General features: G+C 39.7%; 2 protein-coding genes across 2 annotated transcripts; one reads left to right on the top strand and one right to left on the bottom strand.

Annotated features, from left to right (window-relative positions):
* Positions 1-1376: 1376 nt before the first annotated feature.
* Positions 1377-14044, top strand: LOC139211832 (gamma-aminobutyric acid receptor subunit rho-1). The gene is given in 10 exon segments (XM_070842244.1): positions 1377-1492; positions 6800-6850; positions 7008-7114; positions 8034-8101; positions 8639-8862; positions 9553-9635; positions 10580-10720; positions 11205-11357; positions 11897-12093; positions 13742-14044. Coding segments are annotated over 10 exon segments (1443 nt in total).
* Positions 14045-17288: 3244 nt separating this feature from the next.
* LOC139212266 (peptidase M20 domain-containing protein 2-like) lies at positions 17289-21439 on the bottom strand. Its single transcript, XM_070842776.1, has 7 exons — positions 21011-21439; positions 20051-20199; positions 19823-19965; positions 18484-18638; positions 18036-18162; positions 17736-17843; positions 17289-17573 (listed from the first exon to the last, which is right to left on the bottom strand). The coding sequence occupies exons 1-7, from the start codon at positions 21401-21403 to the stop codon at positions 17434-17436; spliced, it is 1215 nt and encodes a 404-aa protein (XP_070698877.1). The 5' UTR covers positions 21404-21439; the 3' UTR covers positions 17289-17433.
* Between the last annotated feature and the right edge of the window lie 4127 nt (positions 21440-25566).

The raw sequence follows: 25566 nt of genomic DNA, 5'->3' as shown, positions 1-25566 counted from the left end.
CTTTTTTTTTTTTTTTTAATAGGCCTCCACATCCAATGAAATCTATTTAGTAGTTTGTGCTGTTGTCCCCTGAAAGTAATACTAGGTGGACAGATTTAGGGATTTTAAAACCTTTTGTTTTTTTAAAGAGTTTTGTGTCAAACTTTTCTGACTGACATTTGAACATCATTGAGCTGGTTGTAGTTTGCAGGACTGTGCTGTAAAGAAGGATCCACAAATCTGAAACAATAACAATGCCTGAAACATTACTTACACCAATTTTCAGATTGACGTCCATGGAGCTAACCCAAATTCATGATTTTATAATCCAACTGTTCAGTCTGCTAAAAAAAAAAAAAGAAAAAAACGGGGCACATGCGGCCTGGATGAAGACGACGTCAGTGATGAGACGCTTTTTGATTGGCTTATTCAGATGGACGGCGCGCCTCTAGTGCGTTGCTAAATAAATAAATTAATAACCACATTATTTATCCTAGTTGTTTGAAGCAGGTTGATCAGACTGGTGTTGTGTGATGACTTTTGGGACCAAAATGCATGTACAGTTTTCAACCATCATCTGACAAAAAACCAAAACTTATTGAAGAATACTGTAAATATTAAGAAGTCAGTTGCTTTATTGGCTCAACATTCCCTATTATATATCCTCTGAATTATGTAGATTTGCAGGTCTCTTGTTGGCCTTATTTCTGCTGGATTTGCAGACACATTAACATTTTGGAGCATCCAAAAAATATATTTCTAAAAGTCCCAGAAAAAAAACACCAGCAAGTAAAGCAACTCTGCAATCATTTAAAAAAAAAAAAAAAAGCTGCATTCACTACTCAAAATTCCTGAAATCCTGCAAACACCAACAAGCAGGAAGGCAGATGTGAGTGTGAAAACATTTTTTTTTTTTGACGTGCCAGATGTGAGGCTGCAGCATCGGAGGGAGCGCGGCAGCCTTTGGCATACAGACACAGAGCTGTGGGTCTGTGTCTCTAAAGCGGTGACCTTACAAATGAGCACGCTGCATCATTGTGAGAATTGGTGTTTCTGGGCGGTGCAAAGTGGAGTAGAGCGCATCAGAGTGCAGGATATCTGAGCACAGCACAGCACAGACAGGCAGGCACATCCGCCGCTGGAGGGATCAAATCTGTACCATCTGACGCTCAAGGATTTATGGGTTTAGTCAAAATTGCTTTTCCCACTGTGGAGATTAAGCACCGTAGGATGTTTTCTACTCAGGCCGTAGAATAGCTGAGTGTAGCTGCTGCTGCTGTTTTTCTCCCTCTTATCGGTTCCGGCGCTGGAGAAGGGGATGTCTGAGGAAGGCAGAGTGCTCCAGAGCCTGAAGGGGAGTAGTTTCTGACTGACAGGAGAGGTTCGTCCTCTGGGGAATGTGAACCATGCAGGTGGACGCTGTCCTCGTGCTCTTGTGTGTTTGGCTCGCGGGTGCAGCCGGGAGGATGGCCCAGTCGAGGGGTCACAAGCTGGAGACCTACAAACAGAGCAGGTAATGTCCAAGGAGAGTGCGCACAGTGTGCACGGCTTTATTGTCTCAGTGGGATCTTTTTTGAGTGGAGTTTTTTTTTTCCCCCCACTATTAAAGCTCATTTCCCCATACGAGCGTCATTATGTTCTTATGGATGTTTTAGTGGAGGTTTACACGATGTTGTCCAGTGTTTCCTGTGTCACCTGTGTTGCTCCCTCCCCCTCTGAAAACAGACTTATTCAGACAGCAGATTGGAGAGCAGAGAGAGAGGGAGACCTAAATCCCCACATCTATTTATGTACTACTGCTGAATGCTGTGTTCTCTTGCCCCACAACTGCCGCAGGCCAGTGAATGACTTTTCCCCGCTGGCAGCGGTTGTAGTCAATGACATTTTCAGGTGATTATTTAGGCTAATTGCTGCCTGTTAATGCGTCCAATGAATTAAATGTTTTAGTCGGAAATGAACTAGATCTGGGAATCGTTAAAGTGTCCTCACTTCTAAGTGTTAATGACTGAAGTGACTTTGACATTTAGATGGTTTAGATAGAAATGACTGGGCTTGTTTAGTAGAATATTAGGTGTTTAAGGAAATGTGGCATTTACACTGTAAAACCTTTTTTTTTTTTTTTGGCTTTTTGTCTCATGTTAGAAATGGCAATAGTTCAGTTAACTTGGAGCACATTATGTTCCTCGTTATGTGCTTCAATCTGATTGTTATTATCAGAAGGAGGTATAGGATCACTTAAATGAATCTGTCAAAACGCTGACAGGTGTTCGAGAAGCCAAATGTTTACATGCACAGCAATTTTGTCAGGAGGAATAACATTTTGACAACATTATAGTCAATAGCTGTCAGCTCCATGCAGAGCTGCAAATAACATTCACACCATTTTGACAATACTCATAATCTGCAGATTATTTTCTCGATTAATTGTTTGATTTATGAGATTGTGATTTATTGAGATTATAAGATTTTCCCTTTCACTCTCACATAAGACAAAGAAGACCAGCAAATATTCACATTTAAGAAAGCTGGACTCAATTTTATCTTAAGAATGAATGAAAACATAGTCAGTTTTCAGGTCTCTGTCTAGGTTTTCAGCTGTTGCATGTTTCATCACTGCCTTTAAGTGCCCTTATGTGGATAGACTTGTAGTGGAAGAAATATGTACAAGAACAAGCAATAAGCATCGTAGTCTTTGAAATGCAAATGTGATCGTTATTTCCGTGACATTTACAGCACGCACTGAAGCATAAAAACCCTGCTGTAATGATTTTGAAAAGACGAATGTTTATGCACTTGGTAATAATTGAGAGCATTATAATTCTAATTTGTCCAAAATTAATTACGCACCTTTGGAAGGATTTTAACACGTCAAGAGCAACATCAGCTATAAGAGCAGCGAAATAACTAACTAGAGCTGCAACTAATGACTATTTTCATTGTTATCATGAATCTAATGATTATTTTCTTAATCAGATCATCATTTGGTTGAGAAAACATCCCAAAATTTAGTTGAAGTCTTCAACTAAACTCTTCCTGATTCTCTATCTATCTATCTATCTATCTAAATGTCTAAATGTCAAAAACCCAAAAGTGTTCAACTCACCATCACAAAAGACAAAGAAAAGCAACAATTCCTGACATGTGAGATGATGTAACCAGGAAATGTTTGGCATTTTACCTTGAGAAAAATACGTTAAATTATTAACCTGTTGCCAAAACAGTTGCTGATTGCTTCTCTTGATCGACTAATTAATTATTCGACTAATCTTTTCAGCTTTAGTTCAAAATCATCACCTCCAGATCTCACTGAACACATCAGCCCTGTGAGCAGAGAAACACACCAATCAAGATGTCACTCAAAAAAAAAAAAAAAATTTAAGGCAGAGCATTTGCTTTTATCTGGCAAAAAATCTTGTCTGAAAATACACACTTTGCCATAATTGACCAGCGTAGATCGAACTCTATTCCAGCATTTATATCTATAAACACGACTATCCTGTTGTACAAATATCAGCACAGAGTTAAACTATAGCTTGAGGCCATTAATTGAGAAACTGTCTGTGCATTAATCTCTGGTAAGGATGATAAGATTTTCCCGAGCAGGCAAAGTACAGCACTGTATGCCTCATAACGCTATCAGCATTGAATGATTTGCATCCACTTAATATATTCAACAAACCCTGTCAAATCATAATCCCTCTGCCTTTAGATACAGTATCAATTTTCATGCTATAACTGTTGTTATTTATAGATCAGAGGAGACGTCAAACAGCAATCCATTTTAGTGAAATAAATCCATTTGACAATACTGGTTTTCCTGTATTACATACTGTCAGAGTGCATGACAAGGTTGCAGGGGTCTTATTGAACTGGCATTTGTGTTTAACAGTGAGAGGTTAAAGCTGTCTTTTTGAATCTAAACAATCCCCCATGAAATTACAGTCATTTAAAGTGATCATCCTAACCCTAAGGTGATTAAGATGATCATTAAGTATAAGAGGAGCACAATCGTATCGTATCATCCGTGGAAAATCTTCAAAACACAGAAAGCAGTTAAAAATCCTGTCACGTCAGTTGTCTCTCTGCTGACACTCACAGTCAGGGAACACAAATAAAATGTAAATCTCCTGCTCCTCTTTTAGCAGGGGGAAAATCTCAATATACTCATGCAGAAGTCAAACTCTTCTTCTCCCTGCCTCTCATCACTCCACTCCTCCTCTCTCACGAGTGTGAAATTGCAAAAGCGGCTGGATGCTGCTGGTGTGGGTTGTGGGAGTTTTTCACTTTATTACTTAGATGGGAGCTTTTTTTTTCCCCATTTGCCGCCTTGAGGAGGAAGAGTGGAGAGGGGGATTTGTGTAGGTCCCGCACAGGAAAACATCTGAGGAGAAAACCCTGTGAGGTTCCAAGGATGATTTTGAGTGGTCGCTGGATGATTCCTGTTGTTAGAAAAAAACACCCTTCCACGCAAACACCCAAAGCATACAAACTAAGAGAAGCTAATCTAAATTTAAAGCATTCTTCAATATCATCACACATATTGCTCGTGAATCAAATGACCTGGATACAGAGTCCCCTTGCTTCCAATTTTCCCCAGTGGCCACTTGTGGAACTGCAACATTTGCAGCCCAAAAGCTGATTCTCCATGGACCACTACTGTAAAAGAAACATCTGGTAGAACTGTTGAGAGGACACCCCCAGCTATAAACATGCTTAATTATTACGCTTAGTATTATAAAGTGTCTTTTCAAAGCCTGGAAAAATCTAAATGTATCTGTATGACGTCACTGCCCTCGTATGAGCCACTCACTGGCACGACTGTGCTAGTGGCATGATGGAATGAACATTATTGTGCGAATAGGCGCCATTTTTAGTCCGGTATCCAGTTATAACACATCCACTGTACTGCTGCTGTAACTAGCTAGCTACATATTTAGTCAAAAAAGACCAGATTATGATTCGCTGACCTTTATTTTGTCATTTGATTTATTCATTATACTATAGAAATGTTAAATATCAATGAAAGCAGAACGTTAAATGTGCGGTTACCACAAAGTGTAGCTAAAAACCAAACTGAACCGTCAACTACAGCTAAAGCAAGAGAGAGAAAGCTACATTTGCTACTTTACCCCGAAATTGTTTCCTGTAGGTAAAATATATACATTTGATCAACCGAGTAAATTAATTCAGTTTGTTTTCCTGCAGCAGCTGTTCAATCCAGTCATGGAGAATAAAAACAGCTAAATGGTCCTGCTAAAAATGTCGCATAGCAGAGTAACAGTAACTGAGATCTCAGCTTATCAATTTACTTTTAAGTCACATATATAGCTGAATTAAATTGTAAATCGATTTTATATTAAATTAAAATGTGATTAATAACAAATGGTCAATGGAATGCAGAGAGAATGCCTTTTATTTGTTGATGTTGTGTTTTTTTCTCTTCTTCCATTTCCCAAAGGTCTATATATTAATGATTTCTGTTTCAAAATGGGTCTAAAATACACAAAATTAAGACATTACATCATATCCATCTGTCACAGTGTACCCAGTTAGCCTGTAAACCTTTTTTTTTTAGTTTTTTTCTGTAGTTACGTCTCTTTGCCTTTGTAAAGCAGCACACAATAATGTATATATGTCAGCAGGAATGTAGCCCATTAACCCTGAATCAGCCCCTGCTGCGATGCATGCATGCTGGTCCACGGCTGCAGAGCAGAAACGACATCAGAGCAGAGCATTGTGCAGACAGGCGGTCTGCTGTGTGCTGTAGGCAGGCAGAGGGGGGATTGGAGAGGCATTTCTGCCAAGAGGATTAGGAACCAGATGCTGGATGGATGCAGACGAGTAGCACCCATTGCCCATCAGAGCAGTGCAGCTAGCACCCAGAGAAACCCTCTTCCCACTGTCTCATTTCGCTCCTGTTGTGTTTTTTTTTTCCATTTTTGAGCAGTCACTTCATCTCTCTCCCCCTTTCTCTCTCTTCCTCTGTGGTATTTCCTTAATGCATGTCTGTGGTTGCCACAGGGATTTGGTGCTGTCTGTCACAGCATGTGACAGACTCTGATAATCCATTTTAGGGTTTTTGAAATTTCTTTTTTTTTTCTCCCTCTCTCTATCTGCTTGTGGCCTGAAAAGGCTGCCTGAAAGACAAGTATTCAGAGGCAGCTCTGTTGAAAAGTGACACCAGAGAAGAGCTGGCTTCCTCTAAATTGGATGTGATGCTGAAAATGCTCTTTTGCCCTTTGTGTTATTTGTGGATAAAACATGGGTGATGTAATCAGATGTACAATATCTCCTTAGAAAGTGAGAGGCATGAAATAACAAAGAATGGAAAAAATATTGTTCCTACTCAAAACCCAGACTGAGGAAACCATTGGGAAACCACAATGTCTTTCAAAATGAAAGCCTATTTTAATTATTCATTAATTATTTTCTCTCACTTTTTAAAATTTTTTTGCTTCTAAAATTACTAAAAGGTGAGAAAATGTAATGTTCTCAAATGTCTGTTTCCAAACCAACAGAACAGACTGTTCAGTTATTCAGTTTGCTGTAACGTAAGACAAAGAAAAGCATCACATCCTTTCATTTCGTATGCTTGAACCAGCAAATGTTTGGCTTTAATGAGTCAAAATACACATAAAACAACTGAAAATGAAAAACCTTGTAAGAGAAGCTTGATCTTGAATGTTATTTTCAATGTTGCATGTTAGAGGTAAAACAGAACAAATAAAAAAAATGCTGAGCAACTCCTCCAATTTGTGCTGCAGCCTAATGTGACAGATGTCCTCATGTATTTATTATTTATTACTGTGTTAATTATCAGGTTGCGAAGAGAGACCAGAATGGATAATGGTGGAGGTCACAAATCCGGAGGGTGAGATTAATAAACTTTTGATTAGAACATTATTAAAGTAATGAATAAAGTATAATGAAGAATATTCATTCTTTTGAAAATGAGTTTTAGATATTAGAAACAACTCACTGCACATCCCTGAAGCCTCATTCTGACCACAGCTTTCTTTGTTTTGCAGCCCAATTTACAAACGAAGTCCAGACATGACGAAATCTCCGATGACAAAATCCGAGCAACTCCTGAGAATAGACGACCATGATTTCACCATGAGGCCAGCATTTGGAGGTCAGGAAGTGTTTTATTGATACAGCTCAGACACGCTGGGTGCATGATTGCATCTTAGTGAGGAGGCTGTAGAGGCTCATCATGTCAGCGAGAGCAGCCGGATAAGATCTGTGCAGTGGTCATTGGTTTGGGCCAAACACTCCAATAAGCATTAAGCTCTTGGAGATCTTAATGACTCCATACAAGCAAGCTGTGCTGGAGTTCTAATTGCAGCTCAGTTCTTCTCATCACAAGAGCGTTATACACATCTTTTGCATGAATGCATATCATAAGGGATTTGATATCCGCTCTTAAGACTGTACGAATATGCCAAGATAAAGGCACACAGGCTTTTGTTGTTACTGGAAGCTAATAATGTTATATATATTTAGAATCTTTTAGCTGTCTTATAGCCACATTTTAAGGCAAATAAGCTCAAACACAAAAGCTGTATTAACAATAACTAAAAGAAAAAGGACTTTTATCAGAGCATGAATATCTTTAATCACACGACAATCTGCTGCTGGAAACAATCCAAGTGACCCTCACAGGGTCCTTTTCCTGCATCTCAACTGGAAAAGTGGAAAACAGAGCTGGATTTTATCCACTGCTGGATCAACTTTGATCCATTATTGTGACCTAATTGTACTTGTGTACTATTGGAGGATGATGATGCAGAGTAGAAAGGCTGAAATAGGTCAAAAGTAGAATCACAGCCAGACTGACACAGTGGCGCAAGCAATTGCTTCATATTTGTGTGATTCATTGTTCTTTTTGGGAAGGTGATTTCCAAAACAAAAAGGTTCAAACAATGGTCATGCTGACTGTTCTGCCCATAGTTGCAACCAAAATCAGACAGAGAAACACGCTCAACAAGCTGTTATGTTGATTTATGTTGAATTATGTTGTTCATTTCTGACATGAGTCTATTTTCTTTCAGGTCCCCCGATTCCTGTTGGAGTCGATGTTCAGGTTGAAAGTCTGGACACCATCTCTGAGGTGGATATGGTAAGTATGAAAAGGCTTTATGGTGTACTTTAAAAAATGATGTATCACAGGTTACAGGATAAAACACAAGTTGAGGAAATTATGTTGATTCACTCAAATACTAATATATGTAAGATTTTACGTTAAAAACGTGCGATTATAGTACGATACACATTTCAGATGTCTATGACCAAATATGGTCTAAACTTCTCAGATTGTTTCAATTTTTCACCAAAACCAAATGATTAGAGAGAGCCTGAAAAACAAATACAATTTTGTGTATCAGAACTGTTTTTTATTCTTCTTTCCTCTCTCATTAATCATCTCATGACCCCTCAGATTTATCTTTTGACCCTTTGGAGGAGACCAAACCACTGGGCCAAACAATCTATTTGTATATAAAGTAGATAAACAGGATCCATTGCAACCTGCTAGAACAGTAAAATGCTGCGTACACACTGATGCATCAGCGTTAACAACCTAATAATGTTGTGTACAATAATTTATTCAAATATATCTCAGCACACCACAACACTCTAGTTTCCTTTCTTACTATAGGACTTTACCATGACACTATACCTGCGCCACTACTGGAAGGACGAGCGGCTGTCGTTCCCCAGCACCAACAACCAGAGCATGACCTTCGACAGCCGCCTGGTGAAGAAAATTTGGGTTCCTGACATGTTCTTCGTCCACTCCAAGCGCTCTTTTATCCACGACACCACAACTGATAACGTCATGCTGAGGGTTTACCCCGACGGCAACGTCCTCTACAGTCTCAGGTAAACACGTCGGCAGGAGCCTGTTTTGTCTAGAGGGACTGACTCACACCAGGTGACCCCACGCCTGAACAAAATGCCTCTGCAGGTGGTTTATATATTTCGGACAAAGTTGTTGCTCATTCATCACTTAAAAAAAATCACAGTGACCAAAGGAAGAGTTTATTTTCCTGTAGTGTAAAAATAATGGAACAACGACATTAAAAAATTAGCAATGCCACATGAAAAGGTCACACAGCCATCATTAGAAATGCTAAAAGTCACTACTGATTGGCTTTGATGGTTTTCACAGCAGGTGATATATTTTGTAGAATAACATTTCTATATCATTTGATAATTGTAATCAGCAACGCAGACTAGAGTGGCAGTCTTTAGTTAATCAAAGGAGAGGGCCAAATTCACTGCAGGGATTTTATCTAACCTTTATTTAATCAGGCAAATCATCATATCATATTTACAAAGATGGGAAATCAGGCGAAAAAGGGGACAAGTGAGACAACACTGCAAGAAGGAAATACAACAGGAAAACACACAGCTTGACTCTAGTCCTTCTATTCTTCTATTTTCTGTTCAGTTAACAGAGCAACCCCGAAACAAACATTTGTGAATTCACCCTTCATCCTTTGCTGTTACTTGAGGAAGTTGGATTATAGTGTCCTGTTTTTCTTTGTGTCGCTGCTGTTTCCCCTGCAGAGTCACTGTCACCGCCATGTGCAACATGGACCTCAGCCGCTTCCCTCTGGACACCCAAACCTGCTCGCTGGAGATTGAGAGCTGTGAGTAGATGTGTCAAAATCTGATCTATCCTTCCAACACACAAAGCAAAATACTTGCTATCTAGTGCACAGAATTTTTAAAACAACATTTTTATTATGATTTTACACACATTTATAAATACAAATGGACAATAATAATAAATAATAATCAAACAATAAGATATATAATCATGAATTCTGCTATCAAAAGTAAAAACAACATTTCACACAGTTCATGTATTTAACAAAGAAATAAACTGGAAACACTTCAGGAAAAACCTCTCAGGAGCACACAGCAATTTCAAAATGACACCCAAGAAACTCGAATGAAGGTTTCCAATCTCTTCCAAATTCTCCTGCCCTTCCTCTTGTTGTATAAGTCAGTCTCTCCAATACATAACAATATGCCACCTCCTTCTTTCGTGTAACAAAAGTACATACATTTTTCTTATCTAGTGCCCAGATTTTGATGCTGTTCTGTCTTTAAGTTTAACGCCTCCATCTGGTCAAAGTTGCCTTTTGACTACCATTTTGGCCGATGACAAAGCATCAGAAAAAACTAAAGCTGCTTTCATATTCCTGGTTTCCATGGATTCCAACCTCTCTGACCTTTCTTCTAGCTTCATCAGTCTGTCAAACGTTTCACTTCTATACAAAATATAACATTCACTGTGCAGATTAATACCTCTTTTTCATTTCAAATGTCACATTTTCTCACCAGATATCTCATGACACCTCAGTTAAATCATGCCATGTTAAGACTCTACTCTACCGATGGGCTCTAAGTACAATCAGAGGGTGTAACAGACAGGGTTAGGGCTGTCTGTAGAATCAAGGGACTTTTGAAGTGTACCCTTGTACTGTTAAATCTTCTTTGTTGCACATTTTGTTCACATCGACTTCCAGCAATCTGTCCTGGTTTGGCTCATTACAGATGCACTCACTTGTACTTCTTCCCCCTCCAGATGCGTACACAGATGATGACCTGATGTTGTACTGGAAGAAAGGCAACGAATCCCTGAACACAGACGACAGAATATCTCTGTCCCAGTTCCTCATCCAGAAATTTCACACCACCACCAAGCTGGCTTTCTATAGCAGCACAGGTACTGAAATCCACAATCCAACCACTTCTAATACATACAGTAAACTGAACTGATTATGCAAATGGCCCAAAGGTTTGCTTCATGCGTATAATAACTACATCACAACTGAATTATAACCTGAATGAATATCGTTTTACTTTATAAGCCTTCTCCAACTAAGGGACGGAGTCTTCCTTACATTAAATCAATGCTGCTTTGAATGTCACACCCAGAAGAAAGTACAAATATTTAATCCCTACTGCAAAACGAAATGAATCAAACTACTGCCAACCACTTGTACACTGCTAGGAAGCCACTGTGAAAGCTCTGCAGCCTTCTTATAACCACATGTCACTTTTTAAGGGAACCTGAAGCGTAAAAAGGATTTTGTGTCCTATCTCTTCCTGCCACAATAGCTGGGAACCTCTGCTTCGAGTGTTTGCACAGTGCATCAGCACTTAACATGCGACGGTGTGTGTGTAATGGTGTTATTTCTTCTTGCCAGGCTGGTACAATCGTTTGTACATTCACTTCACCTTGCGGCGCCACATCTTCTTCTTCCTGCTTCAGACCTACTTTCCCGCCACGCTGATGGTCATGCTGTCCTGGGTGTCCTTCTGGATCGACCGCAGGGCCGTCCCTGCCAGGGTGCCACTTGGTAAGATAGAGGCTCTTCTTTAGGGCACAGTTTTAACATAAAAAACCTTACACTACAAAAAGAATATTTCATTTCAGAAAAGTTATTTAATGAGCTCTAGACATGTTGGAAGGTGAATTTTGTTTACCTTTGGATGAAGCTAGGCTAGCTGTTTCCCTCTGATTCCAGTTAGTATGCTAAGCTAAGCTACTAAACTAAGCTTTTTTTTTATCCTTTTCTATTTGTAAAACATTTCATGACCCCTCACATTTTCCCTGTGACCCTTTGAGATGCTCCCGACCCCACAGGTTGCTAACTGGTGGCAGAAATAGTGAATTGAGTCTGCTCTTGAAAAGATCTGGATTATTGCCCTCATATAAGGAAGCATTTGCCCTGCTGAAGTGTATAGAAAAAGTAATTTCAGTAAGTCTTGTTCTGCAGCTGACACTGACCTCTGACAACCCTCTCTGTGATTTAGCATTTGGTTTTAGCTTCCCAACCCGGTGATACAGGAAATAAAAGCTCTGGTGTGACTAAACTGCTTGTGTTTTTTACCGCAGGCATCACCACGGTGCTGACCATGTCCACCATCATCACTGGGGTCAACGCCTCCATGCCGCGGGTCTCCTACATCAAGGCAGTGGACATTTACCTCTGGGTCAGTTTTGTTTTTGTCTTCCTGTCGGTGATAGAGTACGCAGCGGTCAACTACCTCTCCACCGTACAGGAGAGAAAAGAAAGGAAACTGAGGGAGAGAGTAAGTGTTATTTCATGTGATTTTTTTCTCTGGTAGTTTGCCTGCAGTCAAAAACACAGTTAACCTATGACATGTTGATCTTTTAATCACACGGACAATTTAACTTTAACCAGTGTAATAATCTCTGCTTTTTAGCACTTAAAGCAACAACATTTTCAGAAATTAAACACATAATTAAGAACTGATGAGTGTAAATGAGAGGAACATTGCAGAGCCTAATTTTTGACCAAAAGCTCCAAAGATGAAACTGCAGTTACATGGCAATTAGTTTGATCCTGTTTTTTTTCCAACAGCAAATACAGCTTTATTCTTCTTGAGAGATGAAGTTATATTTCTGTTCTCACACAGGGTAAATAATAAATGTTTTCTCATTTTTGCAAGGAAAAATAAGGAAGCAAATGTTGCTCTGATGTTTTGCATAAATGATTAATTAAAACAGTTTGACTGCACGACAAACATCTGTTTCTTTGATGCTGTTTTCAAACCTTGCCACATAGATCTGGAGCTGTGCAGAGGACATGATATCTTGTGTAATTCTAACAGTTGTTGTTTAACCCTTTAGCACCCACCCCATGTCATGGTTTTAGTTGTATCTTCTACCATATATTGTATTTTATTTCTGACATTTTTAAAGCAAAAAAGGTGGATACTGTGCACATCCAGGGTACAGGCGCAGTAAATAAAAATAGCAACAAATAAAATCGAGAGGCTCCCAGGTTTTTGTGAATTCTATTCTCATAATAAAGACATTTTTGCTAATCCTATTAAGGCATTAATAAAGGATTGGGAGCTTACAGATTTCAGTGTATGCCTTTTCTTATCCATCAGAACAATTTTTCAGCATCATCACCAAAAGTACAAGTCTAAATAATCAATATTCACATGTTTATAGTCATGTAAATATTCATGGCACTAGCAGTCAGGTAAAGTTTTTAATAGTAATGTTATTTCACAAGTAGAACGGTCGGTGGTAAAAGGTTAAAAATAGAAAAAAAATACTTTTTATGGAGCATTTAAAAGAAGCTAAAATAGAACTACCATGAAGCTTATAAAACTTTAAAGCATTCCACTGTCTCCATTATTTTCTGCTATTGTGGATAAGGCTGTAGTTGTTGCATCCTGTAATAGCTGCAAATGAGAAAGACGTTACCATTAAAAGCAAGAAAGCAGAGAGACGCATTAATAACTCTCTCTAAGTCAACACAGGACAAGGTTGACCTGATTTTAGAAGATATTTTACACATTAAAGTCTTTCTAAACTGGTATGAACATGCATTAATAATCAATGCGCATTTTCAAAAAACAGATAAATATTTTCTAAATTAGCTCCCTGTATGCTCTCGGGGCAATGGCGAATTATTTCTGGGACTACAGCTTGTGTACTATATTGCTATTCTTCATCTGCCAAATGCTGCAGCATATGGAGCCAAATTACCCACGTACCCTGGGGAACATTTCCAGCACAAACATCCTTCTATAAATGTTTCATGCCAAAGTTATTTAAAGGCCCTGAGTGTGCGGAAAAGTGATAAACATTTAACAAACAAATATATTTATGTTCTTTAGTGTTTGATGACTGAACAGAGAGCTTCTACAATAAACAGATTTCAAAGTGTCAAAATTACTTTGTTTTCTTTCACCTCTCTAGCTGCCATGTACATGTGGCATTGGCAATCCCGACGAGATGATGATCGACCCCCAGATCACTGGCTACGGGTCTATGGATATCAACACCACAGGGAATTATGGGATGCCAGAGAACGGCGGCCGCCAGGAGCGAATGTTGGCCCAGGTAGCGCTGAATGATCCGCAGATCACAGGCCAGGTGAAGCCATCCAGAGGCTACGTGAACATTTGGATAGACACCCACGCCATAGACAAGTACTCGAGGGTTGTGTTTCCTGGAGCGTACATCCTGTTTAACATCATCTACTGGTCCATCTACTCGTAACCCGGGATGCAGAAGTAGATCGTCTGTGAGAGTCGTCCATGATGAGACTCCAGGAGCTTGGCTCATTTGTGAAAGAGCAGGAAAATAACATTGTATTTGATGCTTTTCAGACAGAGAAACTGCTCATAAGATGCATGGGGACCACTGACAGATTGGTGACCATTGCCTTCTTGACCCAGCCACTTAAAACTGGAGACTTTGAAAATGACAAACAGGACAGTCATCGTCACTGGTTTTGTCACTCCGTCGAATCCGTGTGGTTTCATGTTGTAACTGTCGTGCTGTTGATGGAAAGATGGTTGGATATGGTTGTGGCCTGAGGACTTACTGCACAGAGAGATGCACAAACATGGACCTGTGGTGTTGTGCAGTTGAATTAAGCTATATTTCAGTTCTTGATGCAGTGACTCTTTCACCACATTTTCAAAACTGCAAACGGTTGTTTCTGGCATTGCCAGCGTACTGACAGATTCCTTCTACTTTGCGTATGAGCCAGACTTGACAATCAGTGACAAACTAAAAAGCTTTTAAGGAATAGTTCGGCTTATTTGCTCTCTGGTGGAACCTTAGATGAGAGGATTTATACCACTCTCATATCTGTCTATTAAATGTAAGGCTACAGTTAGCTTACTGTAGCACAAACACTGTAAACATGGGGAAACAGCTAGCCTGGCTCTGTCCTGAGGTGAAAATCCACCTAGCAGCACCTCTAACACTCACTAATTAACATGATATATGTATATCGTAGTGTGAAAATAAACATTTGTCATTTTACAGGGGGTTCAAGTGCCAAATCATATTTTTGATGGGACCAGTAACTTCCTGCAGTCTCTGCTGGTTATAATATAATAACCATATTATATTATAGTCCGAGCTCAAAGGTCCTGATAAGCAGATCTTCGAACAAAGCCAGGCTAGCTGTTTCCCCCTGTTTCCAGTCTTTGTGCTAAGCTAACTGTCTCCTTGCTGTAACCTCATATTTATTGCACATGAGAGTGGAATCAATGTTCTCATTTAACTCGTGGTGAGAAAAGCGAAAAACCTAATTATCAGATTATTTTTATTCTTAAATTTTTTTTTTTTCTTTTCTCTGCGATGCAGTAAGCATTGCATTTGTGTGATTTGAAAAAGTTTAGTAAAAATAAGGCTAAATAATGCAGTCTATTAAAATCACAAATGTAAAAATATATGTTTAGTAAACCCCAAACTAAACCCCAAACACTGATGATGGTATTGACTTTTTTTTAAATGTCCTTATTTCTTCTTTTTTAATACAACTGAAGCTCATCTCCTCTGTTTGGTGTTGTGAGGCTTTGAGGTTCACTGTGACCTGTTAGTTGCTAGTTTTCTCGTATTTTTCATCTTAAAAGAACTTTACACTCTGTTGGGCAAAAGATATATTAAAAATATCTTTTGGTGGTTTATGGCAATTTAATGACCAAACATGCAGGTATTAAGTTAAACTCTGGAAAATGTTATATATGGGAAAATGTTTAATGTTTTGTTTTCTGAAAATGTGAAAATTATTTGAGCAGAGCTTAGGTGCTGAACAAGACAATACTGTATGTTTTAAATCTTCTCCATGTAATACATTTAGTTTGTACACATGACATGGATTGAAATGCATGGCTGAATATTGCTTTTTTCTGAATAGTGCTTCTGCAAACATCAATTAAAATCAACTAAAAACACAACAGACTGACTTCATGTTAGTTGAAGCATTTGGCAACATTTTTCTGGTGTGATCTCTAAAGTCTTGGTCCTAAATTTTTATCCTATTTTCCTGCTTTCTTATACAGTATATTTAAACAGTGCTGGAAGATTAGTTTTCATAGCTATTAGACATTAGATCATTAATAGCTGCAGGGTCCCTCTCTGGCAAAGGTCTGATTACTGATGAACATTCATACTAAATCATATAAACTGCGTATTTTGTAATACCATTAACATGTAGCGTAAAGGAATATATATGTGTCTGTGTGTGTGTATATATATATGTATATGTGTGTGTGTGCGTGCGTGTGTATATGTATATACTGTATATACACACACGCACACACATTTGGCATTCCTTCTCTCATCTTCTCCAGCTACTCTTTCACCACTTGGTATTTTTATAGCTTCTCATGCTCCTTCTACCTGACGTTGCTGTTGCTAGAGATTATTACAGCTATCACCACTGCCTTCTTCTGTTGTCAGCATGATGCCAGGTTGGTTAACCATCACCAGTTTGTCAGTCTGGATCTTAGCCTCCACCTGGGGTCCTGTCTGATGTGATAGACCCCTGCCTCTATTGATTGAGTCCTAAGTGCCTGCTCTTGTGCTGCCATGATGAGTGCTTCTGTGCCATCTTTTAACCCAGCCTTTTGCAGCTACTGGTAGGAACTCCTGATATCAGCCACTTCTTCTTCAGTGGCCTCTATCTCCTCCTTGGCCAGCTTATTATAACAGCTGACTCCCCTACGGCCTCCAAATAGATCCCATTTGCCTACGGGATCAGAACGTATTGGTAGCTGTCCTGAACATCTACAGTGCTGCTGTCTGATAGTTCGACACGTTCAGTTCTGATAACCTTACATATATGTATATATGCACTGACAGCTGCCTGACAACAAGGTAAAGCAGTGAAAAAAAATATAGCATACACTTAAACTGGTATTAATTATTGATCTTTGGTTAAAATAGGTTTCTCTGCTGACCCCGTCCATACAATACCTCCAGTACAATTGTACTCATACAATCCCACTTTAAAAAAGTAGAGTTTTCAGCTTATTATAATCGTGGCTCTGATAGCAAAGATGTTAGAGTCCAGTTGGGCGACATCATCCTACCAACAAATCAACACAATAAATACCTTTATCATGTATAATATTATTTCAAATCAAATATCTACTTCACAAAGTGAGTCTACAGCCATGGTAGGTGCACTGAGACCTAGTGATAATTTGAGCAAAATGCTAACACACCTTAGTTTAGCATGTGAGCTCGCTAGCGTTTGTTAATTGGCACCAAACTACAGATGAGGAGGATGTAAATTAGATTTTTAGAAGGTATATGGTTAGAAACCAAAGGGATCACCAATTCAACAAGGCTGGAAACAAATTCTTGAAAGTTTGCAATATGCATGATTTTAACCATCAAGTTTTCAAGGTTTGGAAAAGGCTTGAAATCAAATATACTCCTTGAAAAGTGCTTGATTTTCAACATATCAAGCACTTAATAATCATGATCAAAACATACAATCAAAGTCAACAAATGCATTCGCTATTGTGGGTATAAAAGAAGCATGTTCTTTATTTTTCACAGTTTCTATAGTAACTATTTAGATGTGATGATAATGGCTTCCAGAGTGGAAATTAAGAATTATGTATGTAAGTTATGTCTTCTAGTCATTTCTCCTGTTTCAGTTTGGCGAGGCTGAAGTCCTCTCTCACTTGCCTGAGCAGAGCAGGGCAGCACGCTACATCCACAGCTGTCATAGCCAGGGCTTTGGCTGTCCTCAGGGTGAACAACTGGGCCTTTTCGGCTCCTGGCACAGGAAAAAGAGTGGAGGAAAATAAAGCATCGGGTAAATAGAAACTTGACAGGCAAACCGAGTGACCTAGAAAGAGATGGCTGGCTGAAATCGTAACACAAATCAATTTCATTACAAGAAACACCGTTTACTCCCAACAGACACGAGCTGTCGTACCTGCTGCCTCTGTGTATTCCTCAGTGTGGTTGAATGCGTCGGTGCAGATGTAGAAGAAAGGATGGATACCAGGGACAATGAATGATACGTTGCCAAAGTCTGTAGAACCTGCCAGATAATTATAAATTCACTGTGAAAACAATTCACTGAAAAACAAAAAAGTCAATCTGTGGAAACTAGAATAAAACACAGTTCTTTGCTCCACTGTTTTTGATTTTTCTTTTAACATTTCTTCCGAACAAACCAGGGAAAGACTGACGTAACAACACCTGTTTCTTTGAAATGTTTATTTTCACCTACCAGAGAAGTTGCCAGGCTGCTCTGCAAACTGAATCCCCAAAGCTTTTCCATTAGTTTCATACAGGTTTGCCAGTGTTGCGTTAGGCAAAATGTTATAGTAGGCATGGGCTGGGTAGGTTATCTCCACCTACAAAAACACAGGAATAACCTTGTTCATTCATGCCCTGTGATGTGAGTTAAACATGCCTGAGGCAAGTGCAGAGGTAGGACAAAAGCAGCCTGAAGATGAACGGTGAATTATGTAACAGTAACAGAGCACTCAGAGTATAATTACAGAAATGTTAAAAAGGACAACGTTATATAACAGTAGAACTCCAACAATGAATTTCTTGGCTATGTCAACATACGCTGTTTGTGCCTACATCTTGGTAATCTAGAAGTCAGAGATAGAACGCGTGTCTGAGCTGGAGGGACAAATATGGAAAACAACATTTTCAGGTAAGCTTACTTGACAGCCGGTGGCAACAGCAGCCGCCCTGAAGCAAGCCTCAGCTTTGGCCTTCAGGTCACAAAGATCCTTGACCAGCGGTGTGCGCATATAAAACTCTAACTCAGTGTAGGCAGGGATGATGTTGGGCTTCACCCCCCCATGTTTGATGATGCCTGTGGTGGAGAACATGGACACAGTGGAGGATAAGCAGGGATGCATCACAACACTGAATAATCACACGATTTGTAAGGGTTTAGATGGCAAAATTGTGTTATTTCTGTTATTTCAATTTGAGACATAAAACGTCCTTTGAAATACATGAAAGTATGTTACAGATACTTGAAGAAATTGTCTGAGCCTCTGGTTGCTATCCTTGTTGAATGAGTGTGTAACTGTGTTATTTTACGATACAAAGACACCACACAGAGGCAGAAGTTCACAAAAGCTATTACATGGTTGTTTTTGAGCACGAATTTCCAACTTTGAGAGCACAAACACAGCAAGTTTGAGTGTTTTATTCACCAAACATTTCAGCTATCTTGACGTCTTTATGCTGGTCCTTTCCTCAAGAAACACTTTTTATAAAATACCACAACTTTTAGTGGATACAGAAAAAATGACAAGAGAAATATAAATGGTCATGAATCAGAGACACAATATTCCAACCGCCTTTTAAAAACATAGTAATCTAAAATCACTTCATGTTTCTGGGAGATTTTCCACCTTTATTAGAGTTAACAGAAAATGAGGATGGAGAACATTCAACAGAGGACCCCAGCCGGGCCCAAACTCTACATAAGCCTAAAAAAAATCTCAGTAAATCTATAGTTGACTTTAAGACATCCATCCCTTAATTCAGTGTCTAATTTCCAAAAAGTTCCTGAAGTCGGACGACATGATTTAAGTTTGATGGACATTTCTGAGCACTACTCATGACCGTGGACTGTACAGGAAGATGGACGATGCGTCTCCACTTCCTCCCACTGTACAAAAATGAAGCCAAAGAATACTGGAAGTGGTTGCCGCCATATTGTGCTAGTGATGTCATTTGGAGCCAGAGTTTGTGCAGTCATGATCAGAAGTCCCGCCCATATCCCAGATTTATGACCAATACTGTAGCCAGCCACCAGGGGGCCATATAGACGTTTTGGCTTCACCTTCAGGAAGCTGTCATGTAGTGTCATTCACTCAGTTGACATGAGCGTCAACTGCTCATGTCTACTATCTCATTTTATCTGAGCACATTAAGGATTTCTCATCCACGTCGGTTTAAAAGTAAATGTACTTTGAGGCGAGATTGTTTTGTATGACATGAATTTTGAATCTCAGCTAATCAGAGTTTCTGCCTGTTCCTCACCATGAAGCCTCCACTCTGGTTTGAGTTGCTGTCTGAGTGCAGAGAGGTTGTTGTAGGCCAGCACAGCAGCATCCAGGGCGTTCACCCCCTCCCAAGGGTACGCAGAAGCATGCGAGGCCTTCCCGTGGTACTTCACCGACACCCTGTGTGACATCAGCGTAGTGGCTTAGGGGTTAAGGTGTCATTAAGAGGGAGAAAGCAGATCCATATATGTGAAAAGGAACTTGCTCATCGAGTGCAATGCAGGGCAGGAATGAAGCATCTTGCTGAGCTGGATGAGCCATGAAGACGAGGTCGATATCAGCGAAGGCCCCCGCCTTGATCAGGTCAATCTTTCCTCCCAAACTCTCCTCAGCAGGAGTTCCCAGAACAGTTATCTGAAATGAAAACAGTTTCATTAAGTCATTTCACATAAGTATGAGCTCACATTGTTGTGGAAAATCAAAGGAATCAGCCGGACACCAACTTCAACAGCCTCTGGGAATTTTATTACATACAACACAGCTTCACAAAGCACTTGAGTTTCAATATCAATTCCAAAGTTCTGATCCACTTCAGGGGCTTTTATACTTTATACGCTTTATATGCTTTTTCAGAGCTTCTAACAACATTACAATCAGGTGAGATGTTGTAGATAAAACAGATTTTGTTTTTGTCTATGAACAACTATAAGCAACAACTTATAGAAAAACTATAAGCAAAACTATATCATAGTCAATTATAGTTCGTTTGAAACATATTTCAGGCTGATGTACTTGTTTTTGTACAAATTCAAAGTACCATGATGCTAAATATGTACACAGGCTATAGGCCTATCAACACAATTTCATTATTTTATTTTGATAGCTTTTCAGCAATAATTATTGGAAGTGCAAGTCTGTGCTTGTGGACTCAGAGAACTTATAATGTAGGCATCTTTTTGGGGATGCCGACAAAAGTAATATCTTCATATTGGAAAAATCTGAACCTCTTGTAGCAAAACACAACTTGTTCTCATCAGGACTTCTATGTCTAATAAAAACATTCATGCATAATAATGAAATTATTTTCTATTATTCTAAGGGCTATAAAATACCACCTGTCAGGATGTGACCTGTTGAGCTGAAGGACTCATGGAGTTACTGAAACTGGGTGTTGGGATGCTCATGTGGCACTTTACTGTGAGAGACCCTACAGGTGCCCAGTTACCTGCACTGGCACAGGTGGGTCAGTCTGGGTCTCTAGAGCAGCCTTCATCCCCACAGCGGCGGCAGCTCCCACCTCTGATATCAGGTTGTGCCCGCACGCGTGCCCGATACCCGGCAGCGCGTCGTACTCGCACAGGAAGCCCACGTTCAACTCGGCCTCCCCGCCGCCGACCGGACCCCAGCTGGCCCGGAAGGCGGTGGGTAGCTTGTAGTGACTTTGGACCGTCCACGTCTGGTCCCGAGAGAAGAAGCGAACCAGCCGGTCGTGCGCATGCGCCTCGTTTCCGGCGAGCTCGGGTCTGCTCCAAATGTCGTGACTCAAACTGTGCAGCTCCTCTTTGTGAGCGTCTATGCACCTCTGCAGGGCGTCCTTCATCTGCTGTCTGCTCGCCATGAGTCCGTCTGACTCTGTGGTCCAGTTTGAAATGAGTTTCTGTCCCCAGAAGAGCCGGACAGGAGGAGGAGCCGCCGGTCCGACGCCGGAAGTAGTTTCACTCAACATGCACTCAGCTGCCACTTCATTAGAAGCTAAAGCTAATGCAGGTTCATACAACAATTCTGATTAAAATCCCCTTTAAAAAGTTGAACAGTTCAACAGTGCTGTTATACAGTAGAAGTAGAAGTAGCCTGTTCATACCACACCACAGGAACAAGGTCAAAACTTTACTTTATAATGTAAGTATGCTCAATTTACTGAAAGTATCAGAAGTACAACTAGTTTAAATGATGCATGTGGGTTAATATTACTGATACACTAACGTGGATGTTGCCTTGATTTTGCATTTTACTGCTGTAGATGTTTAAAGTGGTGCAAATGTTAATGACTTTATCTACGGTGGGGTAGTACAATCTACAGCAATGCATCATGGTCTATAAGATCATCATGTGTTTGTATTTCACTGTGAGAACCACATACCTCTAAAATCTCAGACAAGCAGCCTGTTTTCAGTTTTCTGAGGATACCTTTTCCAAGGATACATGATTTTTGCTTCAAAGAATGGAAATGTAAAATCTTAATCTGAAAACTGACTAAACCTGTCAGACAAATATAGTGAAGTAAAAAGTGAAATATTTGCCTCTGAGATGTTGTAGAGCAGAAGTATAAAGTAGCTTAAAATGGAGCTACTCATCTTTATTTATGAATGAGTAAGTGTACTTAGTTACTATCACTCAGTGTATTTACCCCTAATTTTATTAATTTAGTGTATTTCTGGGTAATGTACAGCACCACTGTTTGTCTTTGAATCTGGAGTCTGTTGCTCTAAACTAAGGCTAAAGCTGTGTGTCAGTCACACTGTAAGAGTTTAATCACTAACTAGTGTCCCTCCCCATCAAAGAATGATCAGGGAACGCACTTACCCAGACAGCCCTGGTATAATGTTTAGTGGGTTTGACCAGTCGAACGCTGGTCATGTTGGACTGCAGCTCCTTTTACTTTTTTCAAATCTTGTGAAATGTTAAAATGTAAGAAAACAACTCCAAGGTTTCCATATTGTTCTGCTGTGTGGCTGAATTTGTGAAAACGGTTTTCACATTAAAAAAAAAAAAAAAACATGAAGTTTTTGTAACAGCACCTAATATGTGGTCTTGCTTTTGATTCCATCATGAAAGGAAACTACAGGCTATATCTTTTAATTTATCAAATATTTATCTTTTATCCTTTTAGCTTTTATCTGAGTAGAGGACACCTTCATCTGAGTCCTCCGTTAGGTGATGAATAGACTGAACATTACAAAAACATTTTTTTTATATAAAAAACCCTCCTGATGGCCCCAGTTAATATGTTTTAAGATAGAAAGTATATGAGATCAGTGCTGATATACTTTTCTTTACATCTTGTGACTCATACAGAAAATATGTCCACCTGAGCGTTTGTAGTTCTGCACTTGAAGCAGCCCTCCCTTCCTCCTCTGTAATGCAGTATTATGAAAATAAAGCTACAAATTTACTCAAAAATGAGTCTCTTTGAACCTGGATCGCCATCTGCTGGCCAGAATTACACTCAGTCTATTTTTTTTTCTCTCTTTCATCAAACTGCATCTAAATATTAAATGCTGTTTCATTTAAATCTGGAACTTTAAATAGAGATGAATCACAAACATAACGATAGACAAACCAAAACATATTTTCACATGTTATAGCCATATAGCAAAAGGACGCCTCCCCACTGTGACGAACTGTTATCAAGATAGATCACAAGCCTTCTGTCAGGCTTGTGTGATGATTGTGCTTTGAATGAGGGTAAATGGAGGCTGTCTGTTCCACACTAGAGGGACCCAGAGGGACACACTTTGTTTGGTTCTGCATTGATTCAATGTGCAGTGAAAATAAATCAGTATTCTGCTGTGTTTCATGTTTTTCCTTGAATAGTTTAGTGAGCTCGGAATGAATAGCAAAAATATGACAATTATCGAGAGGTTACTTGTGTTATTTATTTATTTATTTAGTGCCTTTAGCTACTCAGATGACTGTACACGTGCAGAAAGCAAACAATGCTTCCCCTTCAGTCTGGCCCTGCAAATCAAGGTCAATTAGCTCTGAATGAATAAAGACAAAGTTCCACAGCTGTCACACACCCAGCGACTGTGGACTGTGTGTGTGTGTGAGAGAGAGAGAGAGAGAGAGAGCAGGTGTACATCTATGTGTTTTCTGTCTGTATTTGAGTTGTAGGTTAATTGGGGGCGGTTGTCAGTCACAGGAGGAGACGAGTTGAACAGCGCTCAGCAAGCTGACACCGAGACTGCCTCCTGACATGGCCTGTCTGTCAGCTTTCTTTACGCCCCGCCGGTGATGCTGACACTCTCCATTGTGCATCAATTAAGGGACATCGGAGGGAAGCAGCCATGTGTCCCTCCTTTGTCTTATTCTGGGATTTGCCCTGTGAGCATGTGTTTATTTTCACATGGTTACACGTTTTTGGCTTCGTATATTGCTTCCAGAAATGAAGAACTTGGGGAGATGTTTTTGTGTGAATGTTGGTTCAACTGTGTTATAATTTACTGTAAAAACAGCTGCACTTCAAACAAACGTAAAAGCAATTGCATCCACTGAGTGTTGCAGCAAATAGCCTAAAACCTCTGATCTTGTCCATGAGCACACGACACGTCCATCAGTATGTAATATTTAAAGAGTAGATTTTCTAGGTGGATCCACTAGTCATCATGCATGAGTTATGATATATGCACGCAGGCGTCACAACAGCAGGACGCCCCAGAGGAAGGCTGTCATGACAGCTACAATGAATTGATGTGCTCCTGATGACAGCGTGTCTTCGAAATGAGAGATGAAACAAACAACAGATTTTGCTTGGGTGTGTGTTTGTGGCCACAGCAACAGTCATCCATCAGCATGAAAAAACAAAAAAAAATGTCAGAATTTTGAGATAAGCTTTCAGTAAAGTCAGCATGTAGAGTGGTGTCACTGTGGCTTTCCAGGTTCCTCCACCACCTCACAGGCTTGAAACTGTACCATGCTATATCACAGTTTTGACTTTCTAAGTCAACATTTTCACATATGGTCACTTTTTCCATCCTTTTTTTTTTTCCATTTTCCTGACATAAATGGGCTTCCATTAACATCAACTCTCACAGTTAATTTTCTTTCCAACAGATAAAACATGAACCCTAAGAGGTTGTTGATGAGCCTGATTTTAAACATGAGGTTCCAGCTGACTGAAGGAAACTGACAAAGTGTCAGCCGTGCATGCTCTGTCCTGTCAGCATCACTATCAAACAAAATGCTCCCTTAGAGGTGTCCCCCCCGGAAATCAAGCCAGCATTACTCGATAATGCACAGCGAGCTTCGTGGTAGGTGGAAGACATCAACCGCGGGCCTCAGAAATGTGAGTGTGCATGTGTGTGTGGGTGCATGTGCAACTTGACAGTCCTGTTTCTGTCATTAATGTCACATCAGTGCACACAGTGTGCCTCTGCGTTCTCCAAGCTGGAATACATTAACACCTCGGTTTATCAAGTCATCCTGCGTCTTCAGGGGGTGGAGTGGGGGTGGGATTACACTGTACAACATTTGTTCTTGTTTTTATGACAGAGCGTAGCTTCATCCTGCTCTCTAAATAATGTAAACCTTCCAAAAAACTACTATTTCTAACACTGTCACGACATAAACAAGTGAATTCTATTTAACTGTGGCTTTTTTGGACCCATAATCCACATTTATATAAACTACTGTCTATTCTGATGTTCTTGATCACAGATTGAAATTACTCAATTTAATTATCCCTCAACTTATTTCCAGTAAATATAAGCTTGTACATTTGTTCCCGACACCCTTGTTAGAAAAAAAAAATCCTCTGGCAGGCAGATTGTGGGGCTTTTTCTCATCTCGGATTGCAACAGACATCAAGTGATTTGGTTGTAATGGGTAAGAGAGGAACTTGATAGTCTGTACATGCAGGGAAAGCCATTATTGCAGTGCAGAAAAAAATAATATACCAGAATATAAGATTTTGGAAAAGAGATGCTGTAATGTTATCCACACAGTGAGAGAACATCACAGGAAAATGTGTCACCAAAATACAAAACCTAGATTGCTGTTTGA

The sequence above is a fragment of the Pempheris klunzingeri genome, chromosome 13 (assembly GCF_042242105.1).
Source record: "Pempheris klunzingeri isolate RE-2024b chromosome 13, fPemKlu1.hap1, whole genome shotgun sequence".
Lineage (NCBI taxonomy): Eukaryota > Metazoa > Chordata > Actinopteri > Acropomatiformes > Pempheridae > Pempheris > Pempheris klunzingeri.
This window is presented reverse-complemented; position numbering and strand designations above follow the sequence as displayed.

Coding starts and splice junctions, on each gene's coding strand:
- LOC139212266 (XM_070842776.1), bottom strand. CDS start 21,403: ATGGCGAGCAGACAGCAGATGAAGGACGCCCTGCAGAGGTGCATAGAC. Junction 20,200..21,010: donor ACCCACCTGTGCCAGTGCAG/GTAACTGGGCAC, acceptor TTTTCATTTCAG/ATAACTGTTCTGGGAACTCC. Junction 19,966..20,050: donor CCCTGCATTGCACTCGATGA/GCAAGTTCCTTT, acceptor GATGTCACACAG/GGTGTCGGTGAAGTACCACG.